The following is a 25,875-nucleotide window of genomic DNA, read 5'->3' as shown; positions in this document are numbered from 1 at the left end:
TAGTTTGTACATTTACCTCCAGGATACTTCCTAAGTTTTAATAAGAGCCAGGTTCTAACTATGAAGCTTGCTTTTAGTAGTTGTCTTTTTCTTTTTTAATCTATCAATAAGGGAAAAAAAAAATCTCTGTAGGATAAATACTAAAAGACTGGCCTGAAATTAACATGATAGTTATAAGCACAGGTACTTGGCATAAGCTGTATTAGATAGGATTGGCACAGAAACAAATTCAATGAAAAAAAAGTATTACACCGCATACAAGTAAGCCGTGTAAGCCAATGGAGAACAATGAGGAAATTACATTATTAAAAGTTTTTATTTAGGTTTGGTCAGTACAGGTAAGATAATATTGGAGTCACAGAGCAATATGCATAAACAGGATACAACAGTTCTTAAAAACTGAGTAACTATGCACACAATTCATAAACATTCGGTCACCTAAGGAGAAAATGCACAGATGTATGGTGGGAAAAAACTGTAATTAACACTGAAACTACTAAAGGACTCCTTCAGCAAGTCCATCTTTTAGTGATAAAACTACTGTACTGGGCAAACTTGGCAGTCATAAACCCACAGCTATTATGACAAATCTCGAAGGTGGTGTTAAGTATAACAGTATGAGTAAGAATGCCCTTACACAGCACAGGTTCTAGATATACACAGATTTGTACAGACATCATTTATGTTATACTTTATGGAAATAATTTCCATTTCAACTTCACATTAACTCATATAAAAATAACTTGAGCTACACAAATGTCCTTTTAGCAACATTCAACGTAATTAACTGTTAAAATTCCCAAAGTGGCAGAGGTATTGAAGCAAAAAGAAATCCACAAAAAGGCAAAAATTGTGACAAGTATGCACTAATTTAATAACGGCTTCTGAACAGTATCCTCTCCCAATTTAAATGACACTGTATAAAAATGCTGCAGAAAAATGTTACAAAACTGAACCCTGCACATTTACATTGGAGTCCAAACCATTCTGGACATGCCGAGAACCCGCAGTTCTGTTACCTTTCATGCTTACTGTTTTCTCCTCTTGAGGATCATGATTGGAGTCTGTGTCATTTGAATGGTGAGTGAGAGAGTTTTCACTGCCAGTGGGAGAGTCTACACTTTCATACCCAGTACTGAGTTGGTTTATGTAGCTACCACCTCCTCTACCAGTTCTATCTTCAGAGTGGTTGGACAGCTTATTACCATTCCCTGGAGAAGCCGGGAAGTCATCTTCTGTGCTGCTACCCTCCCTATAAAATCCAGGCCCAGACGTCCGCTGATGGGAGGAGCTACCATTGCTTGGTCCGTTAGCCAGGCGGCTGCAGTCTTTACCCACAGCCTCTCCCTGGTCTGTAGGCTCAGAAGATGGAGTCCTGCTGGTACCTGGGTTGGAGGCCTGGGACTGCTGCTGCTGGTACTGCGCCAACTGCTGGCGAGTCTCCTTCAACTGCTGCTGAAGCACTAGAATGGTACTCTGCATACCCTCTACCTCCTCATCAAGCTGGATGATGAAGTCATTCAATTCTAAACAAAGAAAACACATGTGTTGCAAATACTTAATAACCCACATATAGCTCGAACGTCAGACAAGAAAATTTAAATCCTGTAGCAATATTTTATGCTGAAGTTATTCAACCAACTTTTTCAATCATTAGATAGGCACACCATTTTGATATTCTGCCTCTGAAGGAAATGTTAAACTGTCAACTATACTTTTTATATTTGTGACTTTGGATATGTGAGAAGAAATTCATTTCTGGACAAGAAGATACATGGAAAGCAGCTCAATTCCAATAACTGATATTTTGCAAGTAGATTCTAACATATCTACTTTTACTCAAGTGCAGGGCATTGCAGAAATACTGTAAAAGTGACCAGAAAGCTTATCTGCATATGATAGTTCTGAATAATCACAAAAACCTACTCAGTGACAAAAAAATTTAGTCACATTTCAAGGAAACATCAGCTCTGACTGCTTTTAATGCATTTAATCCCATGTAACGTGACACAAAGAGGAAGGGTAAACTTTTGTTGATAATAAATTCAACAAAAGTTATTAATTCCACAAAGTACTTATGTACAAAGGAAAAAAATCCTTTGCAACTGAGGCTGCATTTTGGACCAGAAGGAATTTGGCCTGAAAGATAAACACCGCAGCCTGAATTCAACTGCACATTTACATGACTGAGCAAATAATGTGCAAACTGCTTATTGCTGTAAAAATCAAAATTAAATGCCCACTGGTGTGGAAAAAAATCACTAGGGGAATGTCAGGATTATCACAGTCATTGTTCATACGAGGAGGAAGCCAGGGCCTATGAACATCGCAGTTCTGCAGCTTACTTTACTATACTGCATTCAAGAGCAGAAATCTTTAAAGAAATGTCTACGTTTGCCTCCATTATGAACTAGATAAGGTACTTCAGCTAAGTTTATAAACAGTAGTGGAGAAGCAAAACGGTAACTATTCCAACATTACAGCAAGAATCACTTAGCTAATAAAAAACACCACACGCTTAAAAAAACAGGATATATTAGACAAATGCGAAATCATGTCCATGCTATCTTACAGATGCCAGGTATGAAACAAAGATACCTGGGTTTAATTCATTAGCTTGTCAAGATTTAGTGTAATAATCAGATCTATTGTGTAATCTACCAAACAAGTACTTTCATCAAGCATCTCAAAGAACACAGAATCTGTGCTGAATTCTCTGCTGAAGATTTTTAAAGTTTGCATTTCCCTGCCATTTAAAATGTACAAGAGGCCAGACTTTACAGCCAATTCCAATTTACGTTCACAATGCTGTAGAATTTGGACTATGAACACAACAGAACATTTTAATTCATCTGAGTTACTTAATCAAAAACTGCATTTTTATTCTTACACATTTTTTCCCCTTCAAGTAATTTCAAAATGAGTTAACAAGAAGCTTTCTGTTTTCAGTGCATGCTTACCTTAATATCCCATGTTAAGTAGCAAGACCTACAAAGTCTAGTAGTTTCATGTTCAAATCCTGCATTACAGGGAGCTACAAATCCCACCAGAACTCCAAAGTTTAGCCTCTATTCTAGTTTTTGGGGGCTTTTTTTTTTTTAATTAAGGCTACCAATAGAGACACAACAGTCATGTTTTACTTGATGTTGCCCTTTAACTCTGGCAGACTTTACAGTACCCATATCATCAGGAAATTAAGCTAGCAGAAGTGCAAGGCAACTTCATTTTCTTAAGAAAATCCCTTACCATCCTGACTGCTTTTAAGTTCCTCACTATATTTCTTCTGTAAAGCCAACTCTGCCTCAAGCTGTGCAATACGTCCTTGGGACAGCTGCCTTCCAAGCTCTTGATTCTCCTGGATAAGCATTCGACACTTCGCCATTAACTTTTTGCCTGTTTGGCTGCAAAGGAAAGAACCAATCTATCACAAGTTGAATACAAAACCTTCTGTAATCTTCCTCAATCACAATTACAGACAAAAAGGAGATACAATTTCTGCATGTCACAATTCACGGAACATTATGTCTCAACATAATTGTCATAGCAGAAAATCTCCCTATATTACCACATGCTGTTCCAGCGTCAGTTGATCTTCTGTCGGTGTCCCATAAAGCGGAAGGCAAGTTTTTTTTTTTACTGCAAATATGAACAAGCATTGTCCTTTTTTGATACCCAAATCTAGGTTTCAGTCCAAACAATCTTGCATGTGCTAATTCTCAGCTGGGTTAAGTGATTAAAGATGTGCCTTGCAGTTTTAAAGATTAAGTACTGTACTGAAAACGTGTAAACTAAACTATGAACAAAAGCCTTCTTCCTTTATCATATGAGTAAAACTAACAAAGTTGGGGAAAAATATTAAAAAAAAAGAACATTATGTTTATAGTGACATCCATTGTTCCTCTGAGAGGCTAAGACATTCCTCTGAACGTTTAGAAGAGTTGCATGTCTGCTTCTCAACTCAATTTGTATATCTGACAGCAGCGTACAGTGTTTCGTGATTCCTACAGTCAGCTTTTGCTAAGCACATCTTACATGATGAGGAGAAAGTAAAATGCAGTTAAAGGTTGGCAGTAAATTAAGGAAGCAGTAGCACTCATTTAGAATCACAAGTTCAGATCATAAATGTTTTAGAATATCCAGTTTCTTCAAGAAGTGGGCAGAAAAAGGTACTTTGAACTGTCAAGATTTTCTCTGCTAAGTAGGTAGTATCACATCCTTAATCTTCATGACTAAAACTGTACTGTAAAGCATTATAGGAAGTAGTATGCAAATTAATATATAGGCAATATGGCCAACTCCATAAAAGAGTAAGAGTTCAAAAGTGCTTCAAAACTGTCTGCCGAAGTCAGAATAGTGACCATAATCAGTTCTTTTACAAGGCTCAGCAACACAACGCATCTGTCTTTCTCTACAGAAGCATAGCTCTGTAGCAAAAAAATATATAAAAAATAAAAAATATAAGCCATGAACAGGTCTGTTGTGAATTCAAGGGCAGGATTTGCATTACTTTCCAAGAGCAAGAAGGTCATTTAAGTTTTAAGCGACAAAGAAAGAAATTTTGAGGATTAAAAAAAAGAATAGGAAACTTCCACTACTGTGATTCACAGCCATAGTTCTTTCTCTCCTGCAAACAGTACAACCAACAAAAAGGATTTAAAATAGTAATTTTCTTATCAACTACCTTTTAAACATTAAAGCCTTAAACAATTTTAAGCTCTGCGAACTCTGCCTCACTGAGCATTTTCCAACTGACTCCCCCAAATCTTTCAGATGGGCTGCTCCAGAAGGAATCTGGCTGCATAAGGTCCTGGAAGCCTGCAATTCTGCTAAAGGCAGCAACCTGTTTTCTTTCTTGATGTGATGTCCAATGTCGGGTCCTTGAAGTTTAGATTGTGTTGAGCTAATACAATCCATGTAACACAAGATGCAAGTTTTCTTAGAGATGTTCATTCTGTGCAAAGAAGCAGGACCACTTTGGAGATGACCAATGTGATGTATCCCCAAAAGCTTTTAGGCAGACGTGTATTGATTTTAAGGCATTTGCAAATCCTTGTTACTGTATTCATTGTTCACTGCAAGTTTAAGGAGTTCACAGTGCTGAAGTCATTTACTGTTTTTTCTCTCCACAAAACAATGTCACCTGCAGAATTAGAAGTACCAGGTAGCTGGACATTGGGACAGTTTTAAAAATCTCATTAATTCCTTCATGTAATTCCTGCCAAAACGTAAAATATTTATTACCTGTATAGAAATTTGCATAGTTACCTATAATGCTATTTCTTTCCATCAAGTTTTTTCCAGATGTTCTGAGTTAGCGTGGCACCAAGTAGCCTTCCCTTGCAATTTACATAGAAGACAACACATGCAAGAATATCAAATCCAGTAACTATAAAAAGTAATTCCTACTAGCTTTAAAACTAAACGTGGCATTGTTTTCACAAATCCTCTTGAACATACATGCAATAAAACCTGGAAGAATTAAGTGGTTAAGTTTCAGAAAGCTAGTGTTTGTTGTATTAAGCTTTTTGCAATTGATATTACTGATTTTTAATTCAAACGTACATTGTATGTATAGTGATGGTTAAAAGAGCTTAACATAGCCATTCCCTCAATCATATGCCCTTCTATTCCTCTCCCTAGGCATTAGTAAGGATTACACTATACACTCTTATCTTTGGTTAAGGTCCAGAACTAACAGTGCTTAGTGTTGCAGTCAACGTATTACCTTAAGAACACACAAAGTTGGTGATGTGATAGAAGCATCAGCTCTTTTAAATACTAGGTCAGATATCATGAAATAAGAGTGGTTGCATACAAAGAAGGACAATTAAAACCAAGAAGGGGAAGAAGGGCAAAGAATTAAAAATTCTACACATGCTTTACATGATTAACCATTTCTTTACCCTTTCAGAAATATTTAAAAAAATATATCAATAAAATCATGACCAGTTATGAAGATCGCTTCAATTCTATACCAGGAAATCTAAATCTTCTCTACTCCAACTACTGCATATTTCATTATGCACATTCACACCACAACTTATAATTATGTGATGCATATTAAAGCACAACATAACTACAGAAGTGACAAAAATTTGACACTTTTGCTTGAAGGAAGCTGGTAATAGTTACTCGTGTCTCTGTTTTGTCTCACTTAAGAGTCTGAGAACTTGAGGAAACCAATCAACCTGTACTTAATAGTATTCAAATCATTTCTGAACTCCAAGTAAAACAAGCAATCTACATGGCACGTCTCTATCAACACATTATAGTAAGCTGTACAAATGCCTTGGCAACACATTAACAATTTATTAATGCAAGTCTTACCTCTGTTTTGACGCTAGATCATTAAAATCTTAGACTCTGCTATAGCAAAATAATCCCAGATGAATCACTTAAAAGTTTTTCTAGATGCTTTTCTTTGCTGTTAAATCATTACTCATGCAAAAAAATAAATCTGCATAAGTACACTAATCTTCGATCCCATATTAATCCATCTAAAGCACAAGTGATACTTTTAAGTTAAAAATACGTAACATTATCTTAGTTAAAATCATTGAAAGAGAATACATCACCTCTTGTGGACAGCTGAATCTCTTTTAAACTTAAAACTGCATTTTCTAGAATCAGACAGCCATAAAATATCGCCCAGCTTATGTGAAAAATCAAAACCTTAGTTTACTAGAGCTCAATTTGCCAAGATAAAAAATATACAAATGCTATATCAAATCTGCATTTCACTTTACACACCTCAGATCTGCACTCCCAGCTGTCCCCTGTTGCTACTCTTAACAAATAACTTGGGACAACAGAACAGAGGCATCAACAGAGTAGCAAAGGTTCCTTCACTGATTCCACCAAGGAAAATGCATGCATTTAACTTGTTGTGCTTTGTTAAAATAGTGTCTTTTTTTTTTTTTAATTCAGAGAACGAGACAATGCAGCAACAACAACCTGTTTGATTCTCGTTCATCCCAGGAGTTTCACAGTACAACAATATAACCAATAGTGTTCCTTGAACTATATATTACAACTATTTCAAGGCACATTTTATATAGAAGTGCAATACAAAAAAAACAGGTGTACAAAGGAATAAGAACACCCCACCAACACTGAAGACAGCTGTCATTGTGTGCCTTCCGTATAGAGCATTTGAGATCAGTTAATATAGAAGATCAAAAAAAATCTCATTTCTGCATGAAAACATGCAGAGTAATACTTATCACAACTAGTTTTCCTTATACATGCTAGTTGTGATCAAATATATACTGTTTCCAACAACTTTAAACCTGCAATTAGATAGAACGTATGTTCTTGTACAGTCCTAATTTTGAGGCGTCCACAGCATTACCAACCATCCAGAACAGTTCAGTATTTAGCAACATTGACTTAAGGCTCCGTCAGGTGTTACAGAGCCCAAATGCTTAACAGTCAAATGTGTACACTACCACTGACATGATATCAAATAGCACTCTCGTGGCTATTCAAAACTGGTTAGCAAGTAAACTCTTTAATGCAAAATTCACCTCATCGAGTTTTGACCCAGCAGTTCAGTGAACAAGCAGGAAGTCCACAGTCTTATTGGAAAACTGACTTAGTGTCTCTAAGTCACTAGGCTCAAGGTTAAGAGCGAAGCATATTCCACTTCTACATTTTACGGGAATTTTGCATGTTCAATTCATGATTTATAATCTCTAGGTTCTTTCCTCCAAACTGTCTGTAGACACAGTGTGCCACAGACTTAAGACTTCTGTTTTTCCCTCTATTTTCTTCAAATAGAACAATTTTGCAAATGTCTACGTGTTCTAGAAAATATTTTTTTTTCGGAGATGGCAATTTCTTCAGAATAGTCCGACGCCGTCAGGCCTCTGAAGCAAAGGGGGAGAAAAAAGCTGAAACACAAGGTTCATCTGGTAAGTTTTACATTAAGCATTACAAGCTGGACAGTATAAGAATGTGGCTTTTGCCTCAAAACGTCTGAGTCTTGGTGTGGAAACGAGTACTTGGCTGTCCCACCATAGCATTCTCGTAGTGGGACTGTCAGGGAAGTCTTGACTGGGGAGTATTTGTTTTGTTTACCTATCAGGCGTAAATTTCCAGGCACTCAGTTCATTTTGGGCTTGTTCCAGTTTGTCTTTAGTCTGTTCCAGTTCACCTTTCATTTTTAGGAAAAACAAGTTGATGGCTGGGTCCACCATTGTTGATCGCAGTTGGGCAACGCTAGGCTGCTGGACTTGCTTGAGGTACTGAATCTGATTCTGCACAAAATAAGAAAAGGGATTTATTTATACATGATTCAATACATTTATGATCATTTAGACAGGATTAAAAATAGCTGCACCAAAGATGACATCAAGGAAACTCTCCTTCTTACAACATTCTAACCTGTTAAGGACAGGATAAAAATAACTTCTGCCCACCTGTGCCCTCATCAATAAGCATATTCACCCAATCTCCCAATCCCAGTCCTGCCAAGGCCTTCAAAACTACTTTCAAGGCTGATCTCTTTCTTTTGTTTCAAGCTGTTTTCTATGCAACAGTTAACATTTGCCTGAACTACTGCAACATCATAAGTTCTCCCTTTCTTTTAATACTCGTACACACTTTCAAAGAAAAATATTTATACAAAGAGTTGCCTGCTTAGAACAGATGACTGATTTCCATCTAACTTCAATGAAAGTTATTCTAGAACACTGAGGTTACTGTTGGTAATACCTTTATGTAGCTATTGAAAGGCGTTTCTATAAGTCTACGTGTTTTTGTAAGCATGGCAACTATGTGCATGGTGCCACCTTTTTCTTCTTGAAAAAAAATCATTTAGAGCCACTCACACCAATTAAACAAGTTTAGACTGATGTGATTCTCTTGCAGTAAGCAAAACCCCAGGAAAAGCCTTATATTTACTCCTGAAATTTTGGTAACAACTTCTTTTAAAGACAGTGCACTTACTAAAACTTCATTGTATTTATACTGCATTAATATATATTTTTTAAAAGTTTCTTAAATCTTCTTTCAGCTACTAAGTAAGATCATTTTGGCCAGCACAGAAACTATTCATACTTAAGTTCAATTTATGATGCTCCTCATATTGCACATTTCTTGGTCACCTAGAGGTACATTTACACAAGACTGAATAAGAAACATTAATTCAAAGTCAGGGGTTTTGTCTTCTGCTGCACACAAATCTTCTGATCATGTTGACAGCAATAGTTAAAATAAGCAACAGTAGAAGCCATTACCAGCAAAATCAAGGGAAAAAGTCAAGCCACCCTCCCCCACTCCTCTCTTTGCTTAGAACACAGCACAGTCAATAGCAGTCAGTTTAACCACTTCCACGGAAAGCTTTCACACACAACAGTGAAAAGAAAGTGTAAGTATAAACAAACTGTTTAATTAAAAAAAAAAAAATGTGTAATAGTGACCTCAGAGTCACTTACTGATTTAGGAAGAAGTGGTTTAATTTATGTGTCAAAGAGCACCAATACTTGGATTCTTTTTCAAATATATGTGATTCTAAAGCTACTGAAATGGATTTAATACTTTAAACTGACACCATATTCATGTGATACAATCAGAATACAATTATTTAGCTACTCGAGAAAAAAAAAATTGAAATAGAACTTTTTAAGAATAACTTTAAGTAGATAAACTTCTGTGTCCAGAAACAGAAAGGGTACTCCTAAGCACCGAGTAAAAAATACTTTCAAGAAACACAGCAGTCAAGTATTCACCCATATAAACATCACTTATAAAAAGGAAGCCCATATTAAGATTATCCTAACATTTCTTCTATGTTATTCTTGTATAGCATTGCATCCCCCCCCAGAAATTTCACCTCATTGAATGCACATTCTTTTTAGTCTTGCTCATTTACTAAGTTATTTAACTTACTGTTATCACAGAATCATAGAATGGCCTGTGTTTGAAAAGGACCACAGTGATCATGTAGTTTCAAACCCCTGCTATGTGCAGGGTCGCCAACCACCAGACCAGGCTGCCCAGAGCCACATCCAGCCTGGCCTTGAATGCCTCCAGGAATGGGACATCCACAGCCTCCTTGGGCAACCTGTTCCAGTGCGTCACCACCCACTGGGTGAAAAACTTCCTCCTAGTATCTAACCTAAACCTCCCCCTGTCTCAGTTTAAAACCTTTCCCCCTTGTCCTATCACTAACCACCCTTGTAAACAGCTGTCCCTCATCCTGTTTATATGCTCCAATACGCTCCCTTCAAGTATTTGAAGGCCACAATGAGGTCTCCCCAGAGCCTTCTCTTCTCCAAGCTAAACAAGCCCAGTTCCCTCAACCTTTCTTTATATGAGAGGTGCTCCAGCCCTCTGATCATCTAAGTGTCCCTATACAGATCCACTAACATTTTTGATGTTTGCACTAGTGTAAGTATTTCAACAGCCTGTCATTCCTTCGGAGAGCTAGTACTACCAGAGAGTGGCACCACTTTCTTAACAGAACTCTTCAGACAGAGACACCCCTCTAGTTGGCAAAATTATCCCATGATAACATCGTTTGCAACCCATTTCTACAAAGGCATCCCTGAGAAAAAAAAAATTCTTTGCCTTACCCAGACCTAGCTCCTACCCTCTTCTAATGCCAGATTCCCTGGATCACTAGCATGAAGAAATGCTGCCAGAACTAAAAAGCTCAATATGACCCAGATGATTCTGTCCAATGTGAATTATTTAAAGCACATAATTTGTGCATCTCTAGCTCATGTAACTAGGCCAAGCAGGAAGAGCTTGCGTGAGCTCAGTATAGTACCTCAATCGTCATTCCTGAAACAGTAGCATAGAAGAAATCTGCCTGAGCTGATCAACTCTTGTCTACTCCCTCCCCAAACTTAAAAGATTATTTATCCCTCCAGTTTTCTCCATACCTCCACAACTGCTATCTCCCGTTGTAACTCCAGAGTTCTCAACAAGCCCATAACTACTAATACTGCCTACTTCCTTACTCCATTTACCTTCCTGCTTTGCCAGTCCAAGTCTCCCATTCTTGCTCCCTTCCTAACACTTGCTAGCATGCCTTCCTTTCTATATTGCTGAGTGACAGGTGGGGAGCAAAGGTCTGTCTGCATTCAGGTCTAACAGCTCAGTTACAGGCTAGAGCTGAATACACAGGAATAGTTCTGTCACCTCAAACACCTAAAATACTTATTGGCTGTTCACATTCCTGGAGTACTGATGGTACTTTTGAGAAGTCTGTAAGGTGAACAAACAGCGATGAATTTTCACAGGCAGAATCACTAACTACAGTATAATCTTGTTTGCTCTAACCCAAGGCAAGAGAACGCTGAAGTATTCCAGCGAGGACATTAAGCTACATGCATTTTAGTTCACGTGGAATTTTTTAAGACTCTGCTTCTCACATTCTTGGAAACAGCTGAAGCCTTTTGGCAAGGCTGTCCAAAGACAACCACAAAGAACAGATGCTCTGACATGAAGAACTTAAACAGAAAGCAAGTGCTTGACAAGAAGCACAAGTCATCTAAGTAAGCACGAATACAAATGCTTTGTGTAAGGAAGAAGCAGAAAGAAGGGAACTTGATAATGAAGAAAAAATAACAATTTGTAACTTATATCACAACAAAATTAATAATAACTACCTTCACAGTACTACAAATCCATCCGCACCTACAAGTTTATGTTCATTATTGCTATCTGTACCACAGAAAAGCTACTGAGTAGGAAGCACTTCCTAATGCCTGTCCACTACAGCAGCTATGCAGTAGCTTAGGAGTGGGTTAAAGCCTTTCCCTAAAGTAACAATCTCCATTTCTGCTAAAAGTAAAGCTGTGTGTAGAGACAATAGTAAATACTTTACCCATCCTTTCCTACCTCCTATTATTATGGATATGTTACCTGACATATTCATTTATGATATGGTGACTAGTTTTTGTTCATCTATTAAATGATTTAGCAACTTACAGCTTATAGCTTTACAGCTTACATTTAACAATTTATTTTGCTACTGTCACTTTACAGGAAAAACAACACCTCATGATACAAGCCAAGAAATCCTCCAACGCTTCTTTGAACTATATGCATGTTCACCTCAGGCTACATTAGGAGAAACACTGCCAGCAGGTTGAAGGAGGCCATTCTTCCTCTCTACTCAGCACTGGTGAGACAACTGGAGCACTGGGTTCAGTTCTGGGCTTCCCACTAAGAGATATGGGCATACTAGGGCGAAGCCAATGAAGGGTTATGTGAAGGACAAAATGAAGAGCTTGAAGCACCTGACATATAAGCAAAGGCTGAAAGAGCTGGGACTGTTCAGCCTGGAGAAAAAAGGGCTGAGGGGGTTATCTTACCAACATGCATAAATACCTGGTGGGGGGAGTAAAGAAGGCGAAGCCAGGCTCTTCTCAGTGATGCCCACTGAAAGGACAGAAGGCAATGGGCACAAATTGAAATACAAGAAATTCCATTTAAGTATAAGAAAATGCTTTAAACTGTGAAGGTGGTTGAACAGTGGCACAGGGTGCCCAGAAAGATTGTAGAGTCTCCATTCCAGGAGGTACTGAAAACCTGACTTAGCTCTTAGTAACCTGCTCTGAGTAGGTAGACTGGACTAGACAATATCCACAAGTCCCTTTCAACTCCAGTGATATATTTATTAACCATTGCAAAGTAAGTTTTACTCCATCTGTTGCTTTTCATACAAACACTTAGTACAGACTAACGTATGTCATCTTACAGTCTTGGGAAAGTGTACAGGGCTAAGTCTTACATGACTTGCAATACATGACAGCTCAGGACTCCTACAGAGAAAAAGGAAGGAAGGCTAGACGAAGGAAAAAACAGAAGTGACAAAACTAGTTATTGGTTTTTCAGAGAGCTTATATTCTTCCTAGGAGAAGCTCTCATGAGTATGTTACAAAAACTAGCATTAAGAAGCTTTTTACAATCCTCTCTCAGGAACTGCCAGTTAAAGAAGCAGGTGCAGATGAAGTTAAGAAGATAATCCAAAACCATTTAGAAGTCCCAAATCGGCAAAAGGCTGTTTCAAGAAATCAAAACAAAACACAGAAAACCAGTAGAAATAAAGGAGAGAGAGAACAACAATAACAAAGGCATTCAGTACAAAGAACATCAGAAATCCAAGAAGCAGATCTGACATTTCAAAAGGACTCTCTAACCAGCCAGATGGATGCAGAAGACAGTTATCTGAACACACCATAACCATCAGCCTGAAAAATTCTAAGTAAAATCCAATACGCTGAATCTTATCCTCAGGTTTCAATTTCTTCCTGCCTTCAGAGGTAGTCAGAAGTAACATTTATGGTAAATATGTACAGTAAGCATTGCAACGCTCTTCCAAGCATAACTGCTGCTGAAAAATCAATCAAAATAACCAACATTAAAAAAAACCCAACACAAAACACTTTACAGAATGTTATTGACTAATTTAGTGAAAGCTTAAGGACCCTACCATTTTTTAAGCACAGAAATTATAATGCTACAGATATATGAAAAGCATAGCATAAGTACTCTCTGTTAACTCCTGTAACAGCCTAAAACACCTATTTCTAAATACTTACAGTACACTCTTGCATCTCTTGTTCTTTAGTTGCCAGCCTCATGACCAGAATATTTTCTCTTCGGGCAGATTCTTGTTGTTGCTGTTTCAATTTCTCTTCAGATTCTCTCAATCCCGTCACATCGTTAGCTGATAAAATTAATAAAACAAAAAGCACAGGCTTTAAAGCATTCTTTCCCAAGCATTTTTTAAAGAAAGTCTTAAAAAGAAGGTGATAGTCAAATTCATAGGCAGCAAAAGAGTTAAATTAACCATGACAATAAGCATGAGTAACAAAAAGATCAAAGTATCATTAAGTGCTTGAAAAAGCTTGACAACATTTAATTTTAAATATACCTATCCTTCCTTACTACTAAACTTGAAAATGTTTCCGTGCTTTATATAGGAATTAACTTTTGATTTATTAAAGAACTGCTCCATCCTCCACCACTATTGCTTGCATTGTGAAACTTGGAAAGTTGGAACTCTCCTGACATTTGTAACAAAATCCATGTCTGGAATGGTGCCATGTGTGATCCGCTCTCAAAGTGGTTTCAACACTTTGAGAGCGGACAGTAAGTCAGTGGAGAACTTCAGAGATGACCAATCAGTCACAAGTATGTCTTCTGATCCATGAAGATTTATAGTAGTTAATATACAAAATGTGGAAGAAAACCACAGTTCCAAGCTATCCGAACTGGAACACGTGCAAGTGGCCTGATACAAATAGAATACATTTACTCTGCTGCCTGTCAAATGTAAAATGACTGAATGCTGGAATAATTAAGGTTGGGGTTTTTTTGTGTGTTTTTCTTTCTTTTTTTGTAGATGACTGCTAGACCTGCTTTAAGTATGAACTATAAACATCACAACTTGCTTCAGAACTATTATTTCTAATTCACTGTTGTTGCACATAACACTTCTAATTAACAAAGCACATAATGGCAGTAGATGAGACATGTAACAACAGAAGTAAGAGGGAACATTTGCCTGGAATGACAAAAAAGACCCCTTCAAAATTACTCCTACCAAGACTTCGGATATTGAGATTGATAAGGTGAACAGAAAACAGTAAAAGAGTCTCAAGCTGCTCACATAACTCTTAAAATTGACTTCAGACTGGTAAATCAGACACTTCCAGAATGTATTTAGACCTTCTCTATTGAGAATAGGATGAAGTTTTCCCATAGTCTCACTTCCAAAAGACTGAAGTGCAGCCCAAAGTTTAAAGACCGCATAAAATAGACATTCAAATTGTTAATTCAAATTACCCAGTCAGATCAAGAATCAGTTGGGTATTCATTTTAGATCCAACCTCTAGAAACTGTTCTCCCTCCCATGTGATTTACAACTGTGTAAAAATACTGAAAGCACAAACACGCAGAGGATTTTGATAGAGGAAAGCTTTCACTACTGCAAGAATTCTGTTGTGGGTTGTGGGTTTTTCCTAACAGTCCACGTATTGATGGTCCCACAAATGCAAAAGCAGAATTTTGAGAAGTCATCTAAGCTTGGCAATAAATAATAAGCTGCTTGAAAAGTCTGGGAAAGTCTGAAAACTCCTACTGGGAAAAACAGGGACTTCGCTTACAAAATAATACGACATTGTACTTCTGATGAATATTTGTTATTTTTAACAGTAACGTGACATTATTTGACCACTCTGCTGAACACAAACATTCAAAACATTGAGGCAACTCACACAATTTTGAAACTTTGCTAACTTACAATTAAGGTCTGTGTACTTGCCCTCCAAAGCTTGCACGTATGCTTCATACTGTTTCCACCTATTGCAGAAAGAAAAATATTTTTCTGAAGCTGTTTATTAACATCAAAGCATCTAATTCCTACACTTTTAGCTTATATATTTACAATAAAATCAGAAAATGTCAACAGATAATCACACAATTGAACAGAAGAAAGTTTTATGGAAAAATTTAACTCCACTTTGAGCTGTGAAAGGATAGAAAAGAAGTTCTTTGTTAGCACTCAACATTTACATCTTAAAAACTACTTCTAATATTTTTGACAAACACTAGAATCGAAGACTTAGTACTTAATTATCAGTGCTAAGTACCCAGGAAGCCTCTCATTCTCAAAGCAGAACAATGCAAACAGAATTCTGTAACAGAAGCCATAACACAAGGATAACACACATCTGTTACCAAGTGAACAGCAAAGCAAGTAGAAATATTTATCAGTGGTACACTACAGCCTGTAGTCTAGGTTAGACAGTTATTCCAGCTCATTTAAAGCAAGACCATACAGGCAATATTTACTGAACAGCCAAACAATTAAATAACTCTTTGAAGTTACGCTGTTAAAGATCCATCCAGATTCAGAGAACTCCACACTGAGAAACAGCATTGCATTTGATACAAATCATCAAATCAACAGCAAATTAAGTTTACAGTAAAGTTTACTATGACATGTCTTACCAACAAGCACAGTGCATTGCTGTTTTTTGTTGTTGTTGCTTTTGTTTCAGCCCCTTCTGTTTGGTTGTTGACATTAGGTTTGTTTGGGTTCTGGTTTTTTGTTTGTTTTGGGGGGGAGGGTGAGGGGGGGAAAGGGGGAAGCACAGGAATACTACTAGCTGCATGTCTTCTTCACAACATTACGATTTCACAAGATTAAATAAGCTCACCTAATAAACTTTACCACTAGAGAAAGGGCCGGTTTCTCTTCCCTCCCTACCAATTTGCCCTTTTCCTCCCCACCATTCTACGTCAGACCCATCATAACTACTTCCTAACCTACAACAATACTACCTCCAAACTATAAGATCTGGATGGTTTAATAAACAAGCAGTCCAGAAATGGCCCGTGAAGCACCTGATCTATATCAGCATGTGAGATCACATCAATGAGAAACACAAAAGCAGGCAGATGATCTCTTCCTTCTCTAGCAATAAGAATAAACAAACACATCTCTTCAGCTGAATTAGCAATGAGAAGGAATTCAATCATTTACGATCTGCAGGAGAGTAGCAGCACTCCCACCAAACCCTTAAATTTAGCATTTTAACTGCTTTTAAAAAACACTTCTGGTTAGAAACAAAGGTTTCATAGTTTGACCACTGAAATTATAGCATTCACTCAGAATGACAGCCCTCAGAAAGGGAAACCGAAACAGTCTACTAAATAGCAAATACAGAAAGAACCTGTATTTTGCATGAATTAATTACGTGAAAATAAAAAAGCAAGTCTTCAAATACAGATGCAGCATTACTTGGCTGAGTTATCTCTCACAGCCTGAAAATAACAGCCCTGTCAAAACTGTGACCTGTTGATCAGTAACAGGAGCTATGCAAGGTAAGCAAACCAAAGCCCTGAAACACAAGTTAGGCAGATCTAACAGACCACAATCAAAAAGAAAACACGTGGCCTGTGGTCACCGTGCGAGTCAGAGCTACCATCTCTAAGATCACCTCTCGTTAAGTCCTAGCATTTAAGCAAGAACTCAATTCCTGGAAAAGAACGCAGATGTATTAGAACATGTCATGGACTTTCCAAGTGGCATGACTACCAACTCCTCCAAAAAACTGATCTTCAAGACAAAGTTATCTATGCTTTGTCAAAACAGACGAAACCTGGCCAATATTGCAGCAACTCCTCTCCAAGTACATTTAAGAAACTGTACAGAATAAAGCTGTGATCACCGCACTGACAGAGAAAGCTCCAGCAATCAAGTCACCAAGTTCAAGAATTAGAGGTTTTCCACTAAAGCAGCTTCAGTGCTGTACAGAAGCACCGTCTCAGCAATTTTGGTACAACTACAGATCTCAAACGCTGTTCCAGCAGATTTTTACCTCCCTTTGGGCAAACCAAAAAGCTCACAAAAGACAAAAATCCAAAGCAAGTTTATTTCATACAATTAGACCTCTTTTAAACCATTAAAACAATCTACTAAGATAAAAGCATCCAAACAGAACATGAAATAACAGGAGTTTAAAATTATCCATATGAAACAAGTGGTCCATTCCAGTAAAAAAAAAAAGTTCTAAAAAATAAGCAAATATAGTGGTAGGCCCACACTGAAGGTGGATCAATTCTTTTCCAACTCAATTTGCAGTTGCAGCTCTTTAACTACAAAAATACCTGACGCACTGCAGCAATTTTCAAGATTTTTTCCTAAAGTCAAAATATTTACAAACCATACCAATAAAACATTTCTTGAGAACATTTCTGAAGCCAACCTGAAGGAAAAAACAGCACTGAACCCAAGTCATTCCAAAACTGACTGGCTGTATGTCACACTGAGTAGAAGTCAGTAAAAGCACTGTATTTCACCCACCACTTGAGTCCATACAGGCACTTCAACACCGTATTTACTGATCACTAAGCTGAACAACCCAGGGAATTCATTTAAGTTTTTTTAAGCTGCGATGTACAGAGTGCTTTGCTATTGTGTTCCTCGCTCTTCCTCCTTCACAGACTGACAGGTGCTTCTAAGTGTCTATCCTACTGAAGAGAAGAAGGGGAAGGCAAACGGGTGATACCACAGCTGCAACAAGACAAGGAAATGCCCCAAAGGCCAGACAAGTGCTGTTGCTCCTGCTCACTTTCAGTCAGTGGAAGCCACAAACAAACGTCAGTTACATGCTTTGTGGAAAAGATTAGTTAAGTTTCAACACAACACATAGGAACTGACAGAAAGCATTAGTATTTTCCACATAAGCATTTTAGCAGCACAACTTGCACAGAGATAACGCAGTAGCTCTAAGAACAAAACCAGACAACATCCACCATTATTCTAAAAGCATACGCCCCACTGAAGGGTAGGGAAAAAAACAGAGACATTCTCCATCTTATTTTAAGATGATCTTATATGGGTCAGCACATTTTTCTATGCCCGAAAGCAGTGGAGATGCCTTTAATTAAAATGATACTCGCACAATGGCGTAACATTTTATTCCAACCCTACAAATGAACTTAGCACTAAGTGCCATATTTGCCAGCTTCACATGAAGTCATAAACAAAAATCAAGATTAGTGTAAATCGTTTACATACATATCAAATTTAAAGAAGTGTTTGCAGGACTGCTGAACGCAAACAAAATGGACACGACCAGAATGGCATTTAAATAAGGACAGTTACCCTCCTTACGGCAATAAGGCCTTTCTGAGAACAGAAGTTGGTTTCATCTACATTAAGATGACAACAATAACACAGCTGTCATCAGTCCATCCCTTCTGTCTCTTTATCAAGGCAGTTTATTTGCTGACATACTTCAGCTCCTTGGGCAGATTCCACCACATTTTCCTTTTAATAAACAACAGATATCAACTTCTTCTATGGCAGAAAATAATCACAAACATCCCCAGAGATATTCTTGAGTACAGAAATTTCTGTTCAAGGTTCCCAAGACTTAAACCACCCTATACCAAAGAAGCATTTTTCTGTCTGAACACCTTGCTCTTCACTACCAGAAGAACAGATACCTGAGGAGCTGAAGCCAGAGATCAGTTTGAAACATACAAGGAATGATTATGCTGATGCCACTGGAATAAGTGCCACTCCAGTAGTAGCTAGCAGAAGTAGTACCAGCTGCGTTGGGCCTGTATCCTTATGTTTCTACACAATTTAACCTTTTAAACTCATCTATGAAATGGCAACATTTAACCATCCCAGGAGAACGTAATAATGCAGAGTGTACAAAAAGAGCTAAAGCTTTTCAAAATGCACAAACTACTCTAGCAGATAAATAAATGACCCACAGATTACTAGTTCACTTAGTTCCTTGTTTATCAATCACGCAATTCAGGTATACAGGCTCTGCATACCTGTGGCTTGGTCTGTTTCTTTAATCAAGTGGTCTATATGACAGAATCACTGATAAGTTTTCCATGGAGACTCTTAATTTTCTGTAAGATGAAAAATGTAACTGGGCTCTTCTATACGCAAGTTCTGTGTGCTAATGTTGCTTTTGACATTTTACTGTTAATACCTGAATGCGCTGAGAAGACAACAGCGTGGACCAGGAGAGTCTGAAACACTGCAGCAGTAAGTAGTTTACTTTTTGTGATGTTTAGAAATAACTTGCTATCTAGCAAGGAATGTACGCAACCTTGACTCCTAAAGCTACAAGTGAAGAAAAAACAACTCCTACTTATGGATTAGAAATCTCTTCTCAGGACTCTGAAGGGAAGCACTTTTTCCTGAAGGACATAAACTACATATAAAAATATTTCTGAGTATGAAAGCATTAAAAATGATGCACTGTGAAAAGGCTATAGGTTTTCAGAACAGGAGTGCTGAAAACCACGGGAGGGGTAGGTTACATCTTCCATAAAGAATTCAATGTAGTATTGCCATAGGAAAAAAAAACTGACGCTTTACCTTAGGATAAGCTCATCTCTAGGCAAAACCTTAAAATCTGCTTCACTAAGGCGAACCTGTGGAGCAAAAGAAGAAGCACAACTTACCAAGTTATCATGGCTACTTGGGGCAGAGGGGGGTCACAAATATTTTTAAACATACCTTCTTTGGGAGAGGTTCTTCATTCGTCATTGTGAACTCTGAAGGGGAGGAAAAGGAGCATTAGTTAGTTTAGTTACTACTGTGTACGAAATACTCAGTAAGACACCTGTACTTCCACTCTTAATTTCTCTATTTCTGACATGAGATTACTGAAATGTTGGCTCCACACAACATATAGCCACAGTACAACTAAGAAAAGTTTACTGTTGTCATCTAGATACAAAGTCAGCGGACTTTTTTGAGAAGTTAGCCAAAGCTTTCTTCAGCATCTAAAAATGCTACCACTAATATTTTTCTCAACTTCACTAAGAACAAAACATCAGACTTTGTTCATTTTAATAAATATAGGCAAAGTGACATTTCCTGTGTCTAAAACCATTTAATGCAGTGTTTCACAAGGAAGGGGATAACACCGACTACAAAAGCAATTGATACTACTACTTTAGTACCATTTTAGAATAAAGCAAATGACTTGGGAACATTACCTGTAAAGTTTGGGTTACATTATGTGCTTTCAACTCTTACATTACCTTTAAGATTGTGATAAATAAATATTAAGCAGTTACTTAAAAGCCCTCGTGGTTATTTTTAGGGAAGGTAGTATGTCAGTTAATGGCTTGGGTACACTATCGAATTCAATTTGTCTTGTGTGTATGTACCATAATAAGATTGCATTTGTGCTAGGTTAAATATTCACACTTCCTTGAGTTACTAGACATACTTCCTTACCTGCAATTAGAGATTTTTTTTTAATGAATGATAGCATTAAAAATCGAGCCCACAAAAACTCTTAAACACATGGCATTAAAGCATATTTAACAAGGAAGCTTAACTTCTTTAGAGACATGCAACTTTGCAACGTGCCTTCCAATAGAAAGCTGCAAATAGCATTGAGATTTGACAGATTTGTAAAGCTGCTGCAACTCATATATACTAGACAAAGTATGTGGCCAACTCCTTGGTCATGAACACAACTTCATGGAAACAACGCACTTCAATTCAAAAAACTGTTTTCAAAAAGACTCACAAAGCACCTTTGGTGTATTCACAAAGGCACCCAGTGAACTAATTTAACTTTTACAAATCCTAAGGGCCCCACTACTGTCAATAACACAAACACACGCCAAATGAAGCACAATCGCTTCACCTTACAGAAACCTACTAACTACTGACAAATGCACACAACTCCCTTCAAATAAAGTTTAAAAGAAAAAAAAAAGAAAAACCCTAAGATGACAGCAAGCAGAGCACACAGAGGAAACACATTCTAAGCCCTTTATAAAATAGAAACTGACATCAGAATCCACGGGAATGGCTCGAAAAACATGTAGTAGAAGCATCTCACAGATGAATGGCAGCTTCCTGTTTGTATCCTTCGTGACAGGCATTGAAGTGCTTCCCCAAGATAGAAAGTCCCCTCCTCCCCACTCCTCAGTACTTTAACTTCTGGCACAGCTCCTGCTTCACTTAACATGTACCTTGAATATATTCAAGAGGCTAAACTTGATGAACTTGATGGTGCTCACCTCACTCATTCAAACTAATACAGAGTTACTTAGAGATTGGAAGAAGAATGCTAGTGACCCCTGTATTTAAGTTGCCTACTACTTCAATTATCATTTTCCTAAAAATGTTTAGGAATCTTTTACTGCTTCCATACTTGGAAGTACCAGCCTTGAAAACTTCAGCACCATTTCAAGTCCTCGACAGAGAGAAGCACCATTTCCTATGTTCAAGAGAACTACAACTACACCGAGCACCAACTCAATTATGCGCAGATGATGCAATTATTTAAATGCATGTTGGTCCAAAAAGTAACAGAAGCATGCAAATGTCAAAAAAGCTGAGTTTGCCTAAACACTTGGCTCATAAACTCTGCAGCAGCATATAACTTCTAAACACTTGAGTGTTGCAACAAGTGTGGAGAAAATATAAGTTCGATGCTCTAAGGTTGGGCTACCTTGTGTGTCCAGGGCGAGCACAAGATCCCAACACTTAGCTCTCTACATCAGCAGCACACCAGCTACTCACATCTCTACTCCAGCATTTACAGCAAAACTATCTCTTGCCACCTGTGGAAGATCCCTCAACAGCAGTGAGGAAGATGGATGTTACAGGCCACTGCATTTCAGAAGGTAGTCTTACTATCACTTGTTATCATTTGCAGCGATAGACATAAAAAACACCACTAGAAAAAAGTTTACTAAAAGAATTCAACAAGTTATCTTGGAAAACTTAGGTTGACTACATATACAGATAGATAACAGTGCTCTTTCTGTATGTGTGAATTTCACCTCCCAACTCCTGCGCAAGCTTGGGGATCTAAAGTGACTTAAAAAGAGGTTAGGGATTTATTACTTGTCTGGAACTTCTACCATCACTCTCAGTGTTTTTTGGAAGCTTTATGAGTACCGGGCTGATTTTAATGCTCAGCTGCCACAGCTATTTATCTTACCTAAAACATACATTTACACACTACTGACAACAACGTGACAACTGAAACATTCACTCTAAACTCAACTGAGTGGTTTCCCAAGTGCTATGCAGTAAGGCACTCTTCATCGCTCACCTGCCCTCTGAGAAAGAGCTGAGCTCTCTGCCACACAGTTCTGAGATGCTTTTCAAGAACACAATAAGTGTAACTTTCTATAATGAAAAAAACAATAAAAAACAATGTTTTCATATAACCCTCTTTTAAAGTTCATTTACATGATGAACAGCTTAACCATAGTATCCCAGCTAAGCATTTCCACAATTGTTTGGGCAATGTCAGCTGTTACTTCTCACTCTCTCTGCATCTTCTAAATATAAAGTTATGTCCTGTATTTAATGTTCTCATGGGCACCAACAGAGTCCTTACAAAATTTCATCAGGGTTTTCGTGGCGATTTAAGCACAAGAAGCCCAAAATGAAGAATACACACCTTGCTTTTGGAAGCCCTGGTAACCTGCACAGCTTTCACTGTAAGTTTTTATTAAGCTGGGGATTTAGGCAGAAAAAGGAAGTCAAGAAGCTAAGTAGTTGAGCGTTAGATGTGAGCGAGCTGCTGCTTTCCTAGGTATGCTTCAAGTAACTACCAGCCACTTTAATGATACCTAAATGAGCGTTGTGGGGAAACCCCTGCAAAGCTTCTGCGCTTCCGTGAGAAGGGAGGGAAAAAAAAAAAGGCACCCTCCCCACACACACTTCACGCTCCGCCGCGGGATGATTTCACACCGCCTCGGCGCCCGCCCCCGCCCCTCCCTACGGCCCAGCCCCGCCTCCTGCGCCGAGCCCCGCGGCTCGGGCCCGCCGCAGCTGCAGACCCCGCCGCCCCCCCCGGCCCTGCCCTGTCCTGCCCGCCCCGCCCGCTTTCCCCGAGGCGGACGGCGCCGGGGCGCGGCGCGGCCGAGGGCGGGGGAGGAGGCGCCCCGCGGGGCGCCGGGCCTCGCACAAAATGGCTCTACGCGCTTCCGCTCCCCTCCCGCCCGAGATGAGGACCGGACCGCCAGGTGTCCGCCGCTCGCCGGGCCCCACCGCCGCTCGCAGGGGGCTCCGCGGCGGGGAGGGGCGATCGCTCGTCCACTCACCTCCCGCCGGCGGTGCGGAGGCCCGCTCTCTCGGCAGCGCGCTCGATCGCCTGGGCCGCACCCGTCACATCGAGGGCCGAACGCCGCCGCCCGCGCCGCCCGCCTCCTTCCGCGCCCGCCGCCGGCTCCGCCGGGCCCGCAGCTCCGCAGCCGGGGTCGCCTCCGCGTTCCCCGCACCCGCGCGTCCCCGCGCGCCGCTCCCGCCCGCTCTTTATTTGCGGATTCTCTGCGCTACAAAATGGCGCCCAAGGAGGAAATGAGCGCCCGGCCGCCCCGCCCACCGCCCGCCCCGCGCCACAGAGCGGCGGCTGCGCGCGCAACCCGCGCGGCGCGGCGGGAGCCTCCGCAGCGACCGGTACGGCAACGCCGCCTCCACCGGCGGCGCGGCCCTTCGCGTGTCCGGCCCGGCCGCTGAGGAGCTCCCCTGGGGAACTCGCCTCTCTCGCAGAAGGCGGTGGAGGGCTGGGCTCGCTGTCCCGCCGCAGCTGTTTCTTCGGTTGTCGAAACGTTGGTTTAAAAGCTGTCAGTTAAACGGGCGGAGGGGCGGAGCGCGCGGCATCATGGGGCGGGCGGAAGGATACCGCGTACCGCAGGGACGCCCTGTGGTGGCGCTGCGCCTTCGCGCGCTGTCTCGGCGTTCCTCAGCCGCCGTGTCCCGTCGGGCGCTCCGCGAGCTGGGCGCTGTGCGGTGCGAGCTCGGGGTTCTCTCCCACTGCCGGGTCGGGGAGGGAGAGTTTTCGCTGGTTGTGGTGCTCGTTAACGTCACAGAATCACAGAACCGCGGGGGCTGGAAGGGGGCTTCTAGAAGTCGCCAACCCCCCGCTAAAGTACGTTCCCTGCGCCTCGCCGACTGCCTGCCGAAGGCGCGGTAGAAATCCAGCCTCGTGGCTGCGTTAATCGGTAGCAAAATCGTGTTAACTGGTAGCAAAACGTTGCAGGAGGGATCCCAAAGTACATATTCCTTATCTCTGTATTTAAATAAGGAAACTGATGCTTTTGGAAGCTGAAAAATCCTGAAGTCCACGGCACGCATACAGAGATTTTATGCGGTTACACACAAAAAAGCAAGTTCTGTGTGAATGGTGACCCCAGCAGCAGAAGGCTTGAGGTTTTTCAAAGCTTTGTCTTAGTTCTGAACTAAAAAGCAGGGGCTGTGATTGCTCTTTGGGATTTCCTGCCTCGCTTCCTCCACAAATCCTTTGCAGGTGTTTGCTGTAAATGCTGAGGATGAACAGATAAAGCCGACACAGGTGTTAAATGCTGGAACAGGCCTTAACTATGGAGTTTAAGCAAACTGACCCAATTTCCTCACGCACAGATTTAAACACTACAATGCTAAAAGTGCATGTAATGCATTTTGGGGCTTTGGTTTGTGCTCCTGTTACAAACACGCTAACACCTGCACCAAGTTGTGTTCACAGTGTGGTGGCTGCAGTAGCCTTTTCCTTGTTTCTAAGTGCTGTGATAAGTCCCAGCAGCACTGTTAGTCCTGACATGAGCAGGCACACAAAGCTCTGTGCAAACGGCAGTGAAAAAGTAACATTTGGACAGCAACACAGCAACGTCTACAATGTTAATATTCTACATATGATTTTATAACTCTACTGTCTGTGGAGCTGATTTAATGTTTGTCTGCAACACTTATGATGCCACTGCACACCTGTGAGTTGCTGCATTCAACACAGTGGTCAGGAATATATTCACACCTGTAAGTTGCGGAGGTCTCCTCAAGACATTACCTGAACAGCAATCAATCAATTAAGCTACAATTACGGCCAAATGGTGACTCAGTTAAGCTCAGGTTTGGGATGCCTAGCAGACACTGTAATGCTTTCATTTGAATACAGGTGTGTATATAGTTAGTTAACGAAGGATATAAAGCTCAGTATTGACTACACCCATTTTTAAGCCATGTTAAAGTCATTATGGGTTTAATATCACAATGTTTTTTCTCTCTGAGGGGAAGACAGTATTTTTTAGTAAATACTGATTAGATTATGAGCTTTTCCTGACAGAAACAGAAGAGAGGAAAACACAGATTGCTCTTAACACAGCCAAAAGCATGTTTTGCTTATCAGAATCTTGACTTCCAAGGACCCAACTAATCATTGGAATTTGAGGTTTAGGCGTGTTAGAAAATGTAAATCTAATCTTCGCTAGGAAAACAGTCTCTTCTTTGAAGTATATCTTATATGCTGGACCTATCCATAGACAATTAAGTGTCAGTTCTCTAATGAGAAAACCTAGAATGTTCTTTCTACACCTCAGAAAGGGCCTCAAGATGTTAAA

The 25,875-nt window shown here is 39.7% G+C and overlaps 1 protein-coding gene across 7 annotated transcripts; it reads right to left on the bottom strand.

Annotated features, from left to right (window-relative positions):
- Nucleotides 1-297: 297 nt before the first annotated feature.
- On the bottom strand, nucleotides 298-24,115 carry WTAP (Wilms tumor 1 associated protein). 7 transcript variants are annotated; one of them, XM_015284315.4, is made up of 10 exons: nucleotides 23,587-23,819; nucleotides 22,587-22,663; nucleotides 20,018-20,055; nucleotides 19,877-19,932; nucleotides 15,263-15,321; nucleotides 13,557-13,684; nucleotides 12,343-12,393; nucleotides 8,080-8,258; nucleotides 3,247-3,401; nucleotides 298-1,526 (listed from the first exon to the last, which is right to left on the bottom strand). In XM_015284315.4, the coding sequence occupies exons 3-10, from the start codon at nucleotides 20,045-20,047 to the stop codon at nucleotides 943-945; spliced, it is 1,242 nt and encodes a 413-aa protein (XP_015139801.1). In that variant the 5' UTR covers nucleotides 20,048-20,055; nucleotides 22,587-22,663; nucleotides 23,587-23,819; the 3' UTR covers nucleotides 298-942. The 7 variants fall into 7 exon arrangements, with proteins under 7 accessions (XP_015139801.1, XP_025004601.1, XP_015139800.1 ...); XM_025148833.3 differs by lacking the exons at nucleotides 22,587-22,663; nucleotides 23,587-23,819 and adding an exon at nucleotides 24,024-24,115; XM_015284314.4 differs by lacking the exon at nucleotides 22,587-22,663.
- Between the last annotated feature and the right edge of the window lie 1,760 nt (nucleotides 24,116-25,875).

Source organism: Gallus gallus, chromosome 3 (genome assembly GCF_016699485.2).
Source record: "Gallus gallus isolate bGalGal1 chromosome 3, bGalGal1.mat.broiler.GRCg7b, whole genome shotgun sequence".
NCBI classification, from domain to species: Eukaryota; Metazoa; Chordata; class Aves; order Galliformes; family Phasianidae; genus Gallus; species Gallus gallus.
The sequence above is the reverse complement of the archived record's forward strand: the minus strand, read 5'-3'. Positions and strand labels throughout refer to the sequence as shown.